This window comes from Monocercomonoides exilis (assembly GCF_001643675.1).
Source record: "Monocercomonoides exilis strain PA203 chromosome Unknown scaffold3-2548433, whole genome shotgun sequence".
In the NCBI taxonomy this organism is placed as follows: Eukaryota; Preaxostyla; order Oxymonadida; family Polymastigidae; genus Monocercomonoides; species Monocercomonoides exilis.
The window spans coordinates 850,230-868,283 of record NW_027150548.1 but is presented as its reverse complement, the minus strand read 5'-3'; the positions used below and the strand labels follow the sequence as shown (position 1 = coordinate 868,283).

At 37.0% G+C, this 18,054-nt stretch overlaps 5 protein-coding genes across 5 annotated transcripts; 3 read left to right on the top strand and 2 right to left on the bottom strand.

Annotated features, from left to right (window-relative positions):
* Positions 1-1,106: 1,106 nt before the first annotated feature.
* Positions 1,107-1,702, bottom strand: MONOS_5257 (uncharacterized protein; the record flags this gene model as incomplete). The annotated part of the gene is made up of 2 exons (XM_067875387.1): positions 1,107-1,561; positions 1,678-1,702. The coding sequence occupies 2 exons, from the start codon at positions 1,700-1,702 to the stop codon at positions 1,107-1,109; spliced, it is 480 nt and encodes a 159-aa protein (XP_067735171.1).
* Positions 1,703-7,124: 5,422 nt separating this feature from the next.
* MONOS_5258 (uncharacterized protein) lies at positions 7,125-7,612 on the top strand (the record flags this gene model as incomplete). The annotated part of the gene is made up of 2 exons (XM_067875388.1): positions 7,125-7,289; positions 7,346-7,612. 2 exons carry the CDS (start codon positions 7,125-7,127, stop codon positions 7,610-7,612), a joined length of 432 nt encoding a protein of 143 aa, XP_067735170.1.
* Positions 7,613-8,368: 756 nt separating this feature from the next.
* Positions 8,369-14,862, bottom strand: MONOS_5259 (uncharacterized protein; the record flags this gene model as incomplete). The annotated part of the gene is made up of 2 exons (XM_067875389.1): positions 8,369-10,421; positions 10,494-14,862. 2 exons carry the CDS (start codon positions 14,860-14,862, stop codon positions 8,686-8,688), a joined length of 6,105 nt encoding a protein of 2,034 aa, XP_067735169.1. The 3' UTR covers positions 8,369-8,685.
* Positions 14,863-14,914: 52 nt separating this feature from the next.
* On the top strand, positions 14,915-15,691 carry MONOS_5260 (uncharacterized protein; the record flags this gene model as incomplete). The annotated part of the gene is made up of 1 exon (XM_067875391.1): positions 14,915-15,691. The coding sequence occupies one exon, from the start codon at positions 14,915-14,917 to the stop codon at positions 15,689-15,691; it is 777 nt and encodes a 258-aa protein (XP_067735168.1).
* Positions 15,692-16,951: 1,260 nt separating this feature from the next.
* Positions 16,952-17,859, top strand: MONOS_5261 (uncharacterized protein; the record flags this gene model as incomplete). The annotated part of the gene is made up of 2 exons (XM_067875392.1): positions 16,952-16,968; positions 17,032-17,859. 2 exons carry the CDS (start codon positions 16,952-16,954, stop codon positions 17,528-17,530), a joined length of 516 nt encoding a protein of 171 aa, XP_067735167.1. The 3' UTR covers positions 17,531-17,859.
* Positions 17,860-18,054: the final 195 nt, after the last annotated feature.

The following is an 18,054-nucleotide window of genomic DNA, read 5'->3' as shown; positions in this document are numbered from 1 at the left end:
GCAATAGCGGATGCTTCTGTCGAACAGATCTCAGGAGCAATGGATAATTTTTTTGACAAATGGAAAGGCTCATCCCTCAAATCAGTTAAATCATCGTATATTTTCTGCATTTGCAAGGAAAACACAAAGCCAAAGCTGATCAAAAAAAACAGCTTATGATAAGTTGTATGAAGATAAAGGAAAAGAGAAGATAGACAAATATGCAGATAATGATTGGAAAAGATTGAATCTATTGAATCAATGCTTTGACTGTTTAGCAGATTCAAAGAATGCCATCCAAAGCTGAAAATAATCAACGTCCCTTGAGAAGCCTTAGCTAAAATGATTGTTTTGGATAAATAAGAACTTTTTTTATTTGCTTTTTCAAAAAATTTTCAATCGAATAAAGTTATTGCAATCAATGACCTGTTTGTTTAATGAAAGAAAAAGAAATGAATAAAGATTTCAAAGAACGAAGGTCTATAAAGCAAGAAGTGAAAATAGTCGGTGAAAAAATAAAACATTCTTGCATATTTCCAAATAATAATCGATATTCTGACATTTAACCTCTTCACAGTAAAGTTATTCAAAAGCCAGGCGAGAATGAATGTTCTATGTTCTTATTGTTTAAAAAAAAATCGAAAGAAAAATAAACTTTATTTTCATCATTCCTATCAGACAAACAAATTTTGCGAATATGAATACTAGAAAAATTTGATTGCAAAAAAAAAAAAACAAACTTGTAGAAGTGCTTCTAACGAATGCATGCTTAAAGTATATCTCTTTTTTCCAATAATGTTTTTTATTTTTGAAATGGCTCTTTCGCAGCAAGCTTCGCTGCAAGGTGAAGTTATAAGCGCAAGACAAAGCCCAGAAAAGACGGTTTGCAGATCTCCATATGAAGAAAAAGCGTTATAAAATATTTCTGCATCTTCCTCAACGACTTCGGATGAGCTGCTTTTCATGAATCGTTGAAATAACATACCGCAGCCTTCTATTATTTTTCTGTCTAAATTTCCAATGGTCTTATTGCAGTATTTAATTAACGCCGATGACAATCGAGGAAACCAATCCGTCAATATCATGCTTTCAATCATCTGATTTGATTCTCTCTCTTTTATACACAATTATGCCACAATTATTGATTTCTTTTTTGTCCAAAAAAGAATTTCCACATCATCTTTATCATTTTCAATGTTGCTGCTGTCAGATATATCATCATGATCATCTTCATTCATGCATTCATGCCATTCTGTGTCTTCATCCATGTCCTTTGAGTTCTGTTTTCGTTCTTTCTTTGTTTGAGTATCAGTTGAAATTGCTTCATCAATCATTGTGTAATTATCCGAAGAAGAAGAGTGATATGGAGATGAAGATGAATACGATGAATAAGAAGAAAAGTGAGAAGATCTTAATTGTCGAACTTCCGAAAGTTGATGGTTGCTGTGGGAAAATAATTCAAACAAATCGTTCACTGCTTCGTCTTCAGCCTCTTGCAAACCGAACTTGTCTTCCGATTCATTCTCTAATACTGTATCTAACTTTTGGACTTCCTGAACCCCTTCAGGAGAATCCTTTGCTTCTGTGAAATTATTCAAATCATTTATAATTTGTTCGAATTCATCAGATAACAATCGTTCGTTTTTGTTTGAATCTTTTGTTGTTTGTTTTAAGAATTAATTCGAGACAGTTACAAACCCCATTTTATTTGAATATTTGTCATCACTCAAATTTTTAAATGGAATGAATTTGCGCTTCACAACACAAAATTGATTTATCCTCTAGAATTTCCAAAGGTTCAGACATAACAAAAAATGTTGAATAATGACACCGCAACAACGAATCAGCAGAATTGTCCAAAGAATGAGTTATCAATGAAAGTTCGTGAATGACCTGATTTTCTTTTGATCTTTATTTGTTGATTGAATAGCTGAAGAAAATCTATCGAAAAATCCAGAATAATTGATGAGATTAGAAGAAAACTGTTGTGTTCTGTACAATTCCATGCCAATTGGAGTCACAGCGAACGATAAAGAAATGAATTCACCTCGAGAGCCTATAAAAAAATAATTATGTGTTTGGATAAGAAAATTAGAAATTGCATCATTCCATTTCTCTTCAGAAAATAATGGATGCCTTGTCATTCCAATGAAAATTCCAATAATTCGTTGTATAAACGGGAAAACGTGACAAAGTTTTGTTTTGTTGCATTCCAAATGAAGATGAAACTTAGCCAAAGGAAGAAGAACAAGTTCAGCTTTTATGATGTCAATTATGTCTTCTTTTGAAATCCATTTTTCTTTCTCAATAATTTGGCGCTTTTTTCGAATAAAGGAACATAAATTGAACAAACTGTACCACCTTGTGACAATGAACGAAGGAGCAGTTTTTTTCAATAAAAGTCTGATGGATTTGGTATGGGCTAATTAAGCAAATTGCAATATTTTCTTTTTGATTCAAGAAGAAAAGGCACTTTGCTGAAACATGAACTTATGACAAGATTTGTAAAATGGCTGCAACAATAGATGTTACATGTTTAGTAACAAAATGATGTTCCACGAATGTGCTTTCTTCAGAATGAGCGTTTGATAATTTTTCTATTGCCTTTTTTTGCGCAGAAAACCCGTCTGCACAAAAACTTCTTATTGTCACATCAAACGACTGGAATTCTGAGATGATATTTTTCAGAATATTAGAGTATTCATCAGTTGAATAACAACAAGGATATAGGCCCCAGAAAAATGTAGATGACTGTAATGAAAGAGAAGCAACAGAAACAACAGTATACGAAACATTTCCAGCTGATCCACCGTCCAGTAAAATTCAAAAGCTTTTATTTGCGATCGATTTGATTCTTTCAAGCTTATTTGCTGTTTCACTTTTCAAAACCATCTGAGAAACTTTTTTTCTTGTTAGATATGGGAAAATCGAAGTTTGTGATAAAGATGAATTTTCTTGATTGATTCGCATTAATGCATATAAAAATGTGTTCATTTCATCTGACGATGCTGATAAAAATGAAGCGTTGCATTTGCAAATCATTTTGACAAATAGATCTTCAAGCTCACTTGTGATTGTTGCTTTTTCATAATTTGATTTTTCCATTTCGCTGTGAATTGCAAGTTGTTGTCGCTGCTTTAATAATGTTGATATTTGCTGATGTTTTAGTAATTGACAATTATGTTTGATGATATTTGGATATGATTTTCTTCCTGATACACCACAAGGAAAACCGTCTTTTGAATTTGGGCACATGTAATACCTGTGACAATCATTCTTTGCAGTTCCATGTTCGTCAACTTTTTAGTAAGAAATCCATAAATTGTGATTCACAATTTCAAAGGATGTTTTTGATAAATATTCGTCATTTTTTTGGGATACTTAAACACTCAGATTAAATGAAATAAAAAAATGATTAAAAATTGGTAAAACACAAAACAAAACTTGTACCAAATTATGAGTTATCACATTTTTCGAGTTTTACTTATTGACAACGAGCTTTTTTCAACTCTTCCATCTTTTTTTCGAAAGCATTTTCCTTCAGAAAAAAAATTCAACTTTCAAAGTGATTTGAAAAAGAATATCAAACGATGAAAATATTTGAAAGGCTATTTTTCAATCCTTCTTCAAGTGAAATTCGTTCTTCACCCATGGTGTTTTCTTCCAAGGCGCTGCCTGTCACTGACATCATTGACATTTTTTGATCAAAATAATCCATCTCCGTCAGTGCCGTCAGTTCCCTATAATTGGTTAAGTTTTAAATTTTCGTTAAAATACTTTTTTTTCAATATTTGTTTATTTTAATGTAATATATATACACATTTTTCATCAGAATTATGTGATCCTGATAATGCTTCTTTATTTTTTTTTATGATTAAAGAAAAAGTCTGCAATAACAATCTATCGATCTGAACATAAAATGATGATATTTTTGATTTATCTGCTTTGTTTTTAAAAAAAGATTGAAAAATTTTAAAAAAATGTTTGTTTTCATATATGACTGGAAATTTTTCAAAAAAAAATGTGATCCGGGAAAAAAAGTTAATTTGCGAACGATAAAAGCATTAATATAAAAAAAGAAATAATACACAAACAAAACAAAATGACAAGAATTACTAAAGGTTCGATTCAAAAGAAAATACATTTACTGCGCGATCAATGAAAAGGAAGAAACGAAATTGCTCGTTTATTGAATATTTCAGTCAATACTGCAAATAAAATATTTAAAAGCAAACTATATGCAATCAAAACGGCTGGCCAGACGTGAACTTGGAAGACCACTTATTCTTACGCCTGTTTTGTTGGGGAAAGTAAAAAAAGAATCGAAGTATACGAATATTCAAAGAGCCAGAGATTTGACCGATTATCTTGGAGTGAATTTCAGCAATTCCGCTGCTCATCGACTATTGAGCTTAATAAATAGAAAATATACAAAGAGAAAAATCAAACCTTACCTATCAAAGAATGCTTGTGAGAAGAGAAACGAATTTGCTGAAAAACATTTAAGAGATGATGAATTATTGGAACTAACGATCTTTGCTGATGAAAAAAATTCAAATTTTTTGGACCAGATAATACAAGAATGGAATGGATTTAAAAAGATAATGAGGAAATTTTCGACCATCAAAGTCAGAATAAACATGAAAAAATAAATATATGGGCCGCAGTGGGTAATAATTTCAAATCACCTATCGTTTTTGTTAGTGAAACAATGAATTCTGAGGAATATTGTTGTACTATGAAGTTTTCATTTATTCCTTTTGCACGCAAGCGGTTCAAAAATAATGGGAGATTTATCCACGATAATTCACCTATTCATCGATCAATTAAAATGCAAAATGTTATCAGAAATTTTTCGATCACCAGAGTGGAATGGCACCCTTATTCTCCAGAATTAAATATCATCGAAAATGTGTGGAGCATATTATCTAGGATAGTTTTCAAAGATGGAAAACCAAAGAAAGATGCGAATGAGCTGAAACAATCAATTTTGGATGCCTGGAATGAAATTGAAATGGATATTATTTATGAACTTGTTCACTCGATGTACAAACGCCTAAAAACAGTTATATTGAATGAAGGAGGATCAATCAACTATTAACATATTTTGATTATGTTATTGGAATTAATTCTTGAAATTAAACTTTTTTTTTGAACATCCGGATTATAAAATTTTTACAAATTTTTTTTCTATTTTTAGGAAAATCGTTTTTTTTTATTGTTTTTGAAAAGAAAAAAAAAATAATCTCAATTTCAAAGCATAAACATGTTTGATAATAACAATAATTGAACGTGATTTTTCCCTTTCATAACTGTTGGTTCATATTTTTGATTTTTGAAAGTCAATCAGTTATTTTTGATTGTTAGTGTAAATGGAAAATTGTTGCCATTCAAATGTGAAATTATTCAATAGAAATAATCACATTTTGAGATAACGTGATTCTTTTCTTTTGCATCAGTCAAATATCATATATTTGCGTTTAATAGTCAGTCAGTCACCCAGGCTTTGTTTTGCTTTCACAGATTCACTTCATCTTTTTGAAATTATAAAAAAAAAAAAAAAAAAAAAAAAAAAAAAAAAAAAACACTGTTTTTCTTTATTTGCTGTTATGGTTACTTTGATCGATTAATAATCTTTGAAAATGAATAGATATTTTGCAAGATGAGAGTTGGCTAGTAAACCTATCTCGTGGAATAGGCGATATTATTTTGAATGGTTTCACGAGACAGCAAAGATGGGGAATTGATGATGGAATTGGGCGAGATGATTTTTATGAAAAGCATCTTTGAAGGAAATTCATTTTCCAAAATAATGTATGAAAAGTTTGATGTTTGCATTTTTTATTATTCTTGTTCATTTTGAAAATGTTTCCATCTGTGGCCTTCTCAGAGTGCAAGAATCTGAAAAATTCAATTTGTAACCAATTTTTTGTTTTTCTGAGGAGATCATAAGAAGAGAGCTATGCCGAGAGAAAATCAGCAGATGTGAATTGCAAATTTTTTGTATTCAGTTGGGAGAGGGGATGAAAATAAATTCAATTTCAAAGCATTTGGATGAGAGCGAAAAGAAAAATTCCAACAATTGAAAGGCTCTTGGAAAGAATAGAATTCGGAGATATTTTTTTCAGGAAAAAAATTGATGGCAACATTGAAAGCAGGATGCTTATGTGGCAAAAAGGATGACGGAGAAAGGAGCACTGGGAAACAATGGAAAAGGAGATTGACAGCATCAGTGATTGAACAATCTTCTGCATTTGCGAAAGAGATGACAGGTATGTTCTTTTTAAGAATTTTTTATAATCAATGCAAAACTAATTTTTATGTATTTTTTAAATCATTTTTTCCATTCCGACCAACAGTATTTTTTATGTCGAGTGTCATTCCTAGACAATCCATTTCACTCAGCATTTTTGATGATTTAATGGTTTCTTCTTCTTCTCCTTCTCCTTCGATCTCTTCATTTACGATTGTTTTTTGACTTAGCTGATGGAAAGAAGGCCTTCTTCGTATTTGAGAATTTGTTGTTTGAAAAGGTGTAACACAATTGCCTCAAATTCACATATTGCGTTTCATAATAAGTTTGCCATTTTTTTTCATTTTTCAATTTCCGATATATTTCTGTTTTGTAATTTTTTCTTCCATTGGATGGCTGGCTTGCATTCGTTTTCAACCAGAAAGAAGTGCTTCTTATTTTCATTAACACAGAAATCGGACTCTTCCACTTTTGACTCGCCTTCTGGATTGAAAGTTAAATTTTTCTTCTTCATCATCTTCAGTTCTTTCACTGATTGCTACGTCGATTAACAGAGCGGTCAACTGGTCGATTAATGGTTATGATAAGCCTTCTTCCTCTTCATATTCTTGCCCCTTTTCCTTTTTTTCAAGATTTCCTTCTCTTCCTCCTCCCTCTTCTTCTTCTTCCTCTTCTTTCTCCTCTTCGATCTCTGCCTCTCTCCAGCTGCACTCACAACAGATCCAGCAACTGTAGCTGCAAATACAACAACTACAGCAGATGACACAGAAGCTGGTGGCAATCACAACAGCATCGTTTTCATCTTCATCAACATCATCAACAACATCATCTTTTTCTTCTGGGATTAATAATAATAACATCCCGAAAAATTGTAATTTAAATAACAATTCCGATGGAACATCCTTCAACAGCTGTGGAAGCAACAACAGCAACAACTATAACAACATTAATAATAGCAATGAAAGTTGGGGCAGCAGCAACAATTCGAAAAGGTCGCAGCAACTGTCGCATCATCAGCATTTTCGTTCCTCTTCGATTGCTGGCAACTCGCACCAAGGTGTCAGTTTCATCAAGATATCTCATTTTTTATCGTTTGATGCCTTACAACGACAGCAGCAACATCAACTTCTGGTTCAACTTCAGGCTCAGCCGATGCAGAGCATGCAATCAATGAGACAGGCTACTCCGCTGCACGCAGTGCAGTTGCAGAGAGAATATGAGATAGGAGGCAATGGAGAGGAGAGAAAGGCGAGTGAGAGAGAAATGGAGGAGCTAATAAAGCTGGGCCACAGGGTGTTTAAGGAGGAGGTGAAGGAGATAGAGTTTGAAGGATATCCAAACATCGAGGTGCACAAGAAGGACCACATCATCATCCGGTAGCGGCTGACAATGCTGTTCGATCACTTTAGAAGCAGCAGCGCTTTACGTATAGCGAGCAAGCGATCGCTGGAGAGGGTGATTGAAAAACAATTCACGGTGAATGATCCGGGGTTTACGAAGTGGCGCAAGGGAAGGGAGAAGGAGAGGCGGCAGGGCGAGAAGAACATGCTGAAGCAAGGTAGCAGAAAAGCAAAGAAGGGTGGTTGAGCGGCTGGAGGGAAAGAAAATAAAATTGAAAAAATGGAAATAAAAAAAAAAAGAAAGAAAAGAATGTTTTTAAAAATTGAGGAGAATCGGCTGACTTTTTTTTGACATTTATTTGGATTCGGCTGTTATTCACATTCTTCCTTCCTCTCTTTTGAAAGTTGCTGGAAATCAAAACAGCCATTTTGAGAATTTTCTGTTTCTGTTTGTTGTATTTTTCTCAATTCTTTATTGAATATTTTCTATTTTTTTTTTCCCATAAATATACATTTTTTTTTCTTGTTTGAACAAAAAAGAATTTCATCTTTTTTGAAAATAGTTTCCTTGAAAACTTCTTTCCTTCCTTTTTTTTTGAATTCTTCCAAAAAGAAATTATTGAATAATTCACAGGGATATCACTCTGGCATTTCTTTCGATTTGACGTTTTAAATGTTTATTTTAAGTTGAAGAATTTGAAAGCAATAAAACAACCTTCAAATAGAATGTTATTCTTACAAAATAAAAAAATGTCTTTTTGTAAACATATCTGGAAAAACATTAAAAAAAGAAACATTTTTCTTTGTTGGATAATAATAATATTTCCTCAATTCCTTTTTCATGTTTGAATATGATTTGTTCAAATTTGAATATTAAATTTTTTTTTAAAAATGCTTTTAAAAACTCATCAATACAAAACATCTCAAACCAACATTTAAAATTCAAATCTCAAAAATCCCATCGCCATAAACCTTTGACTTGTTTTCTCACTCATCTCAAAATTCAACGAAGCGAATTTCAGAATTGATTAAAAATCGAGGCAAATACATTGGAATTACTCTCTTTCTAGTTATATATTTATGTTTGAAGCACATTTCTTTTATTTTTAGCTCTCATCCTTTGTTAAACATGCCTTTCATCTCATTCACTTCCATTTCCCCTTCCTTTTCACACTCCTTGCTCTCTCTGCCTTCATCCTGCTCTTCACTGCTTTCCTCAAGAATGATTGCATCTGTCATCGTCACAACAAATGTCCCAGAAGGAAACAGCCCAACCAGCTCTTTCTTCACTTCAGTGAGTGTCGGTCTTTTCGATGGCTCTGCTGACAGACACGCATTCACCATATTCTTCAATCCACTCTCTTCAATCCCCCTCTCATCCGGCTTCTCTCCATCAGCAATCTTTTGCCCTGCCACTTCCCCTTCGTATTCTCCAAACGGGATCTCGAGTGTCACACACTCCCACAGCATCATCCCGATGGAGAATGCCACTGACTTCTCCGTTGCTCCCATCTTCCTGTTCATCACCAGCTCTGGCGCCTTCCACCTCAAACACTCCTTCCACTTGTCTTCATCATCCTCAAACGCTGATGAGGGCAGAGAATCTCTTTCATCATCATCATCATCCTCCTCACTTGCAGATGTCACAATGGTGGTTGATGAGATTGAGGATGAATCCGAATCATCAGATGACGAGGAGCAGTCGGAGTGGAGCGCAATGCAGATCACCATGTGCTCCGAGAACAGCACAATGTGCGGACTCAGCTCTCGCAAAGAGGGAAGTTCGTCTTCCTCATCTTCAAGCGAGTGCAAAGCTCCATTCGCCACCCAGAACAGCATCTGCACTCCTGTCATCTCCCTCTCCTTCAGAGTGCCAATCGCCAGATCTTTCTTCTCATTCCTCCCATGAAGCAACATGAACAACGAATCTCTCAGATCCACAATCAACTTTTCATAAGGCGATGAACATGCCATTGCATCCACCAGATTCGACATCGATGAAGTTGTGGGAAACAAATCCTCCCCTCGAACAAATGCGGTTTCTGTATCTGCTGATGAGATGGATGGTGATGAAGTTCGCTTTCGTGTTTCTTCTTCCTTCTCCAAATCCCATTCTCCATTTTTATCAGAATCTTTTCCAAAAATGTATTCAGTTGATCCACTCTCACTCAATAAATGTTCTGAAGACTCCGAGTGTTTCAAACTTTTCTCATATTCTCTCTTCTTTGTCCTCTCCTCATTCTTCTTCTCTGCCTCCCTCTCTGCTCTTCTCCACTGCTCCTCAGGCGACATCTCCATCGTCACCATCTCAAATGCCTTCGGATCCTTTCTGATGTTGTCATTCACAATCTCTTGCAACTCCTCATTTCTTTCCTTCACTTTCCTCCATCGAATAGCGAGAACAACGACAACAATAAGAACAACGAAAAGAATAATTGTTAGTGTTATTATTATCCACAATGAACTTGAACTGTTGTCTCCTTTCACAATGTTTCCGTCTCCATCGGATTCAGTTGCATTTTTCAGAATGAATGAATTTGTTGATGAAGGAGATTCAGCATTCCCAAACAAAATGTGCACACTCATTTCTATTTCATTTCCACAACCATTGATCAGATCTTTTGCCACACTTCCTTCAACTTTTCTTTCTGACAAAAACCCATTTGAATCAAAATCATAATGTTCAATCTCTTTCTCTTCTCCCTTCCTCTTCACAACTGAGAATGACAGATTGCATGGAACAAGAAGCATTCCTTTGAATGTCAGCTTCATTCTATCTGTCTCTTCTTTTGCTTCCACACTCTCCAACACAGGAATGAAAAGTGATGAATCTCTCTCAGAAACAATTCCTTCAAAAGAGCACCCATCATTCAACATTCAAAGTGATGCGTTTCTCTCCAATCCATCTCCTCCTTTCAAACTCACCGCTTTCGATGTTCCTGAATCTGAACAGATGATATTTCTTCTCAATGATGGATATCCTTCAATTGAGGGATCATTGTTCTCAAATCTTCCTTCTTTGACAACCATTTCCCCTCCACTCATTGTTATTCCACCATCTGGTGAATTTGCTATTGTTGTATCTTTCATCATCACAGAACTCTTCACAGCATCCACAAGAGATCCATCCCATCTGCACATCTCTTCTTCTGCATTCAAACTCTTCTCGTTTCTTTCCTTTGAACTCCCATCGAAAATGCAGCTGTCCATTATCACATCTGTGCAATTCTCCACTTTCATCAATTTTCCTTTTGTGGTCTTTGAACTGACTTCACCCATTGTGCAATTTGCCAATTGAATTGTCTTTTTCATTGACAGGCAATATATCAATGATTCTTCATTTCCATCAACTGTGATATTTTCAGCAAGCAGTCTATCAATTTTCAATTGCCCGCACTCATTAATATCTACCAGAGATTTTGAAATTGTCGAATGGCAAATCGTTAATGAATCGATTACTGATGAAAGTGGTGATGAGAGAAATAATGCAGATTCATGAAGAATAAGATTTGATATTGTGCATCCATCAAGTTGCAATTCTCCTTTTTCCATATTAAAAATACGAAATGGAATGCTTGCATATTCATTTCCTTCTTCTGCTGATTGTTTTGAGGTGAATGAACAATTCATAATTTCAAGAATTCCTCCTTCTGGCAATATCAGTGATTCATGTGAAGAGATGAAAATTGAATCAAATACAAAATTCACTCTCAACAATGACACAGTTCCTGTTGTTGTTATCAAAGTCTCTCTTGTCTTTTCAATTCCTGTTTTCACTTCAACTTCACACAAACCTCTGCTTTTCGAGCTCAAACTCATTTCCTCCAGATTTATCTCTTCTTCAATTACACTCTCAGCGTCAACATACAATAGACTCACATATTCAGATGTCAGATGCACCAGCCCATGATTAATTGAATAACAAGGAAGTATGTTTGTTCCGCATTGTCTCTCATTCGTTCCATTCACACTGCTCACAATGATCGTGTCACTCTGATGGATCGTCACAAATCCAATCAGGTCTGTATCATCTTTGTTATCACACTCATCTCTTCCAAATATTGCATTACTGCGATTGTATTTCCCTTCTCGAAGATCAAATTGAAATTGGGTTTCATCGATCTGCGATGTGATGTTGAAGCATTCAATGAAAATATCATTCCCCACTTTTGCTGTGTTTGCACTGAATTTCATACCCACAAATGAAAAATTCAATTCTCCTCTTTCATCTGTTGCCAGATACACCCCTCCTCCTTTCCCTTCACTAATACTGCAATTGCAATTAGTGATTGTTGAGTCAATCATCTTCATTGAACCAGACGATCCCAATGTGAAGTATATTGCACCTCCTTTTTCACTTTTTTCTGATTTGTCTTCTGTAATGTTGCTCTCCTTCACAACCAAACAAATCTTATTCTCACACTTTGATTCCAAAATGCTTGCTCCATTTCCAATTCTCTTCACTCCCGAAAATGATGAATTGCCAATCTCAATAGTTGCACCATCTTCATTTACTCCTTCATTTATCTTCAATCCTTGTTCAGATTTCTTGATCGATAAAATGCAACCTCCACTTTCATTCAACAATTCCACTCGAACATTCATCAAATGGCAAGAAACTCCAGCATCATGAATGCCAAATATACTGTTTCCAACATTGCATGATTCAATTGACAAATCGTTCACTTCCACACTTCCCTCAATCGCATCCACAAACACACAATCAAATCCATTGTTCACTCCTGCTTCTGAATAGAAGGAACATTCACTTATCACCAGATCTCCATCTTTGTTTGAAATAATCGTTTTGGCTGAGTTGCCAAACCCAGATGACAGTTGCAGTTTGATATTTGCCAATTCAAGATGAACATCATTCACCATGATATATTCCAGTTGACTTCCAATTGCCTTTTCAAAATTCAACATTGCTTTTGTATCTTCTTCTCCCATCTTTACACTCTTTTTGATCTGATAATTGGACATGTTGAATGAATCTTGAATAATTGTTGATCCTGATATTTGAATTGTTTTCTTTTCATTTCCTTCTTTCACATTTTTCATCCCTTTCCACATTGTGAAGCATGGCTCTTCTTCACTTCCACAACGTGCAACATCAAATCCTTCTGATGAGATAAATATCTCAAATGAGCTGAATGGTATCAAAAACATGAACAAATCCTTTTCTTGATTGTTATCACTTCCAACAAACAAATTGTCATCATTTATCATTGATGAATAATCGAAGGCAAATGACTCATTTGTCACAGAAGCATTAAAATCCTTTCCCAAAATGAACACATTCTTCCCTGTGGCTGCATTGTTATTTTCAAAAGTGACACCAACATCAAAGAGAAATGGCTTTTCATCCAAACAATTTTGACAATCCAAATACAAGAATCCTCCTTTTCCATTTCTTGATGAAAGTGAACAAGATGATGCATTTGTTGATTTGATTTCCAGTTTTTCATCATTTTTTAATGTCACTCTTGCAACACCTCCTTCTCCACTTCCAGTATTTGCAATATTTGAAAAGTTGCTGTTTTCAAACAAAACAGAAGAAGCCATCACAAATGGAGATATGACAAATGAATAATCCGCCAAACTGCATCCTTTCAGTGTGCAACTTCCAGTGGTTGTGGATATCAATGAATATTGAACAATATCTGTTGATGATTGAATCTCAAATAAACAGTTTACAAGTTGAAGGACTCCACTCGATGAGATCAGTGAATTCATGCTTGGTACAAATTGACTTCGAATCTGCAATTTTAAAGATAACAAGCTGAGTGAGGCAGTTGATGAAATAATAGTTGTTGCAGAATCCCCTTTGATTGTCCCTTCAAAATGAATAGGCCTGTGTTCGGTTTCATCTCCCTCATTCGCACATCCATCAATCACAAGTGCATCTGTGAAAGAAAATATATCTTCAATTGTCCCTTCATCCCTCACTTTCACTTTCCTTTCTCCTTCTGTCCCACTTCTGTCAATGTGGTCAATTCCACTTTTCATAGATTCACATGGGAATTTTTCACTTCCACATCCCAATGTGTCATGTCCACCAGTCGATACAGACACGACCATCCACTTCAAAGAAACAAGAAACACTCGCAGATCCAATTCCCCGTAAATCTCATCTTCTCCAACAAATGCATTTCCATCATTAGAATATCCTGAGCAATCAAATGCAAAACGCTCCGTATTCACACTGTTCACCAGATTCCCACTCTTCACAAACATATTCTTCCCTATCGTTGCTGAGCACCCCGAAAACGATATCGATGAAAGCTGAAATCCTTCTTCATTTGAACTGCAATCCAGATATATCCCTCCTCCTTTTCCTCCCTCACTCATATTCTCACAAATACATTCAGTAAATGAACTCTCTTGAATTGTAATATATCCTTCTGCACTCAACGCTATTTTCAGTGCTCCTCCTTCTTCACTCTTCTCCGACAATGCCCCGTCAAATCTGCTTCCATTTATCATCATCCCAACTTCCACATTCCCTCCAATCACGGCTGCCTCTTCACCTCCATCAATCTCCAATTCTTTCAATGTGCAATTAAACAGTTTCACTTTGTATTCATGTTCATTCACATTAGCTGATGAAAGTGAAAATGAAAATAGCGAGACTGTTGATTTCACATCTGATATCGTGACTGAGTTGAGTTCAACCATCTTCCCTGTCGATTTGATCAAGATAAATCCAATCGTGTTTTGCTTCCCTCCAATAACACTCGTCTTACAGTTCTTCATGTGCAACTCCCCATTTTGAGTGCTCGATTCAATCACTGCTGAGATTGTTCTGCTGAAACTCGATGGAACAACAATCCCAATGAACTGTATTTCTGTCAGTGATTCTGATTTCAGAATACATTCGTCAGATCCACTCGCTTCTCTTTGGCATTCTATCTCCACAATTGTCTCAGTTTTTGCCTTCATGCATATTCCACCCACATCCACAAACCCCGCCATCAACGTATTTGAAATAACAATAATCTCCTGTTTTGTGTTCTGTGTTCTCTTCAAATGCCCGATTCCGTAGTTTACGTTGTAACATGGCGCCTTCTCCAGTCCACAATATGCCCTCTCCACTCCAGATGTTCCATCAACATATATTGTATCATCAAAGAAACCGTCAAAAAATATGAACAAATCAACGTCCCAATCGCCAAATGCCTCTGTTCTATCATGTCCAGCAATCGAGTTGTCTTTCTGAGTGATGTTTCCCATGAAGGCGAACAAGGGCTCTTTCACAGAAGCGACAAATGATTCGCACACAAAATACATATCTCTTCCGACACAGGCCTTGTTGGCTGAAAACACGATATCGGTGATGGAAATGGTTGTGGATGTCACTTGTGAGCCATGGTTGTACTCGATCATGAGAGCGCCGCCTCTTCCTCCAGAACTTGTATCCTCGCTCACAGAGCAGGTGGAGAAGGCTGTGTCACTCACTGAAAACGAATTGGCAGGGGCAGATGAGGCGAATGAGATGCACCCGCCATTGGTGGCAGTTTGTTGGCTCAACTGTTCTGAGTTGATGTTGGTGATGGTGCAGTTGGCGAGGGAGAGGGAGAGGGCAGGGGAGGTGGCAGAGGAGAGGACACAGCTGGTGGGGGTGGCTGTGGAGGTGATGTGGGTGATGTTGGAGGAGTTGAGGGTGAGGGGATTTGTGAGGGAGGTGAGGTGGAAGATGCTTTGGCTGTTGAGGGCGAGTTGGGTGATTGCTGTGTGGTTGAGGGCGAGGGAGCCAGCAGTGAGGAAGAAGAGGGGAGTTTTTATTGTTATGGAGGTTGTTCCGGTGATGGTGGTTGTGTTGAGGTTGAGGGAAGGGGAGTTACCGGAGAGGTGGAAGAGGATGGGGGTGATTTGGTTTGTGGAGTTGTGGGCGATGGCGAGGGCAGAGACTGTGAGGGAGCCCTGGGTCTGTTGGAAGAGGGCAGACGAGGCAGATGGATTTGGTGAAGAAGATGCAGATGAAAATGAAGAAGAAGAAGAAGATGTTGATTGTAAATTTGAGTTTGATGGCTGGGGAATGCCACTGGAGGCGATGGTGGTGGCAGTTGTGCCATTTCCAGTGATTATGGTGTCAACCGCGCTGAAGGTTAGTGTTTGAATGGGAACAAAAATTGAGGTGAGGAGGGTGAGAGAGGCATCTTGGAGGAGGGAAATGAATCCGTTGAGGGCATACTCGATGGTGGCGCATGGGGTCTGTTGGGGTCTGCCACAGGCATCAGCATCAGTTCCGCTGTTAGAAACGATTTTGTTCTGATTGATGATTGGAAGCCAGCCATTGTACACATCGCTATCTGCTTGTCCATTGTTCCACACTCTTTTTGTTGGGGTTGTTGAACCACAATTCTCGAATGGAGATTGAGTAATGGCATTGCCACTGAAGAACACATCATTTCCTCTTCCATTAGTTGCTGTATTTCCATCGAAGAAACAGAATGTGATGAATTTATTTCCGCTCATCCAGTTATATGTTGCATAACAGTAAATGGCAGCGCCTCCATAATTGGCAGAGGCAGTCAATTTGTTGTTTATAAACTGGCAATCATTTACAATAAATTGACTTGGCTTATTGCTTGGAGGATATGAAAATGTCAGAGAACCAGCAGAATCTTTTCCAGAATTTGCAATGCACTTGCATTTGGAAAACAGGAATTGAGCATCTGAGGGCATGCTATAGAGGGAAAAGTACCAACCAGTTCCGCACCAATCTGTTATTTTACAACTTTCGACTCTGTTATCTGAGAACGTCCAAACAGAATTTGATTGTGGATTCCTTGCGTGAACTGCTCCTCCATGAGCAGCTGAACAGCTTGTGAAATTGGATTTTGCGATGTTCACATTTAACAACAATTCACAATATAACGCTCCGCTATGACCATTTCCTGTGCAGTAGCAATTGTTAAATGAGCAGGAAGTGATTGTGAGATTTGCATTTGTACAAGAAACACAAAGTGCACCTCCTGCAGAAGATCCACCATTTGAATCGTTCCATTCACACCATTCAAAGCGATGACTGTTTTGATCGAATGAAGTAAGTCTTCCAGGTTTCACTCTTTGAGATTCTGTTCCAACATGCACCTCAGCAGCATTTGATGAAGAACGAGTTTGGTGGAGGAAAGAGGCATTGAAGGCAGAGAGAGAGGTGGATGGGCTGTTGAGGTCGGGGAGGATGGCACCATCGATGGGGTTGTGGGTGTGGAGGAAGATGGTTGAGTGGATGGAAAGAGATGAGTGAAGGGAGAAGGAGGGGGTTGAATTGGCGTTGGTGTTGGTGTTGGTAGAAGTGGAAGTGGTTGAGGTGAATGAATTGAGTGAGTGGGAGGGAAGGGATGGAAGAGATCGAGGGGATTGGGGAGAGGAGATGTTGGAGAAGAGGGTGTTTGAGAGATGGAGACTGAGGTGGATTTGGAGGTGGGGATGGGATTGGTGATGGACATGGAGAGGGGAAGGAGAAGAGAAAGAGGAAATAGAAGAAGAAGGGGAAGGGGAAGAAAAAGAAGAGGATGAGGATGAGGATGAGAAAGATGAAGGAGAAGGGGAAAGGGATGGAGATGGAGAAGGGGAAGGGGAAGAGAGGGAAGCAGGAGAAAAAAGGAAGGGCTGGATGAGGGAGACGAAAGAGGAGAATGAGGAGTGGGAGATGGAGAAGGAGGCAGGGATTGGGGAGTGGGCATGTGGGAGGAGATTGTTTGGGGTGGAGAAGAGGGGGAAGGAGAGGATGGCAGGTTGGTGGGTGGTGAGGGAGAAGTTTGTGAGGGCGAGGGAGGCATGGGCAGAGATGAAAAGTGGAGATTTTGCTGCTTGGTTGACTTGGCAAGTGGAGGAGCAGATGGTGGCAGATGAGTGGTGTTGGACCGTGAGGAGTGGACAACCAGTGAGAGGGATGATGTTGAGATGGGCCACACACAATGATGAATTGAAGATATTTAGACTCGTTTGAACACTGCAAATGTGATTGTCAGCTGATTTTATTACTTTCTTCAATGAATTGCCAAAATAATTTTTGTTATCTCTTTTTCCATTTTCAATGCTGATCTTGCCTTCCTGCATCTCCTCGTTCCATTTTTGTTGAAATTGCCTTTCTGCAATGCCTTCTCCATAATAGCAGTTAGAAACTAGCAACAAGAATGCTAAAATATTGAATGCAGCTCTCATGTTGGGGAAGTGGATCGCAATTATTGAAGATGTGGAAAAATGGAGAAATAAAAAATTCCTGCGCCCCATATTATTTTGATCTTTCAAAAAAAAATGTTTTGATTCAAAAAAAAACATCAATTTTGTTCGGCGAATGAGAAGGATAATGTGAATTATGAAAAAAAAGTCATATCGATTGTGTATTAATACAGAAAAACTTATTGTAACATCAACCGAAGCCAAATTATTCTTTTTATAATAAAATTATTTCTCATACAAATCAAATAACTCATTTATTTTGAATGAATGATAATCGTTAAATTATAAACT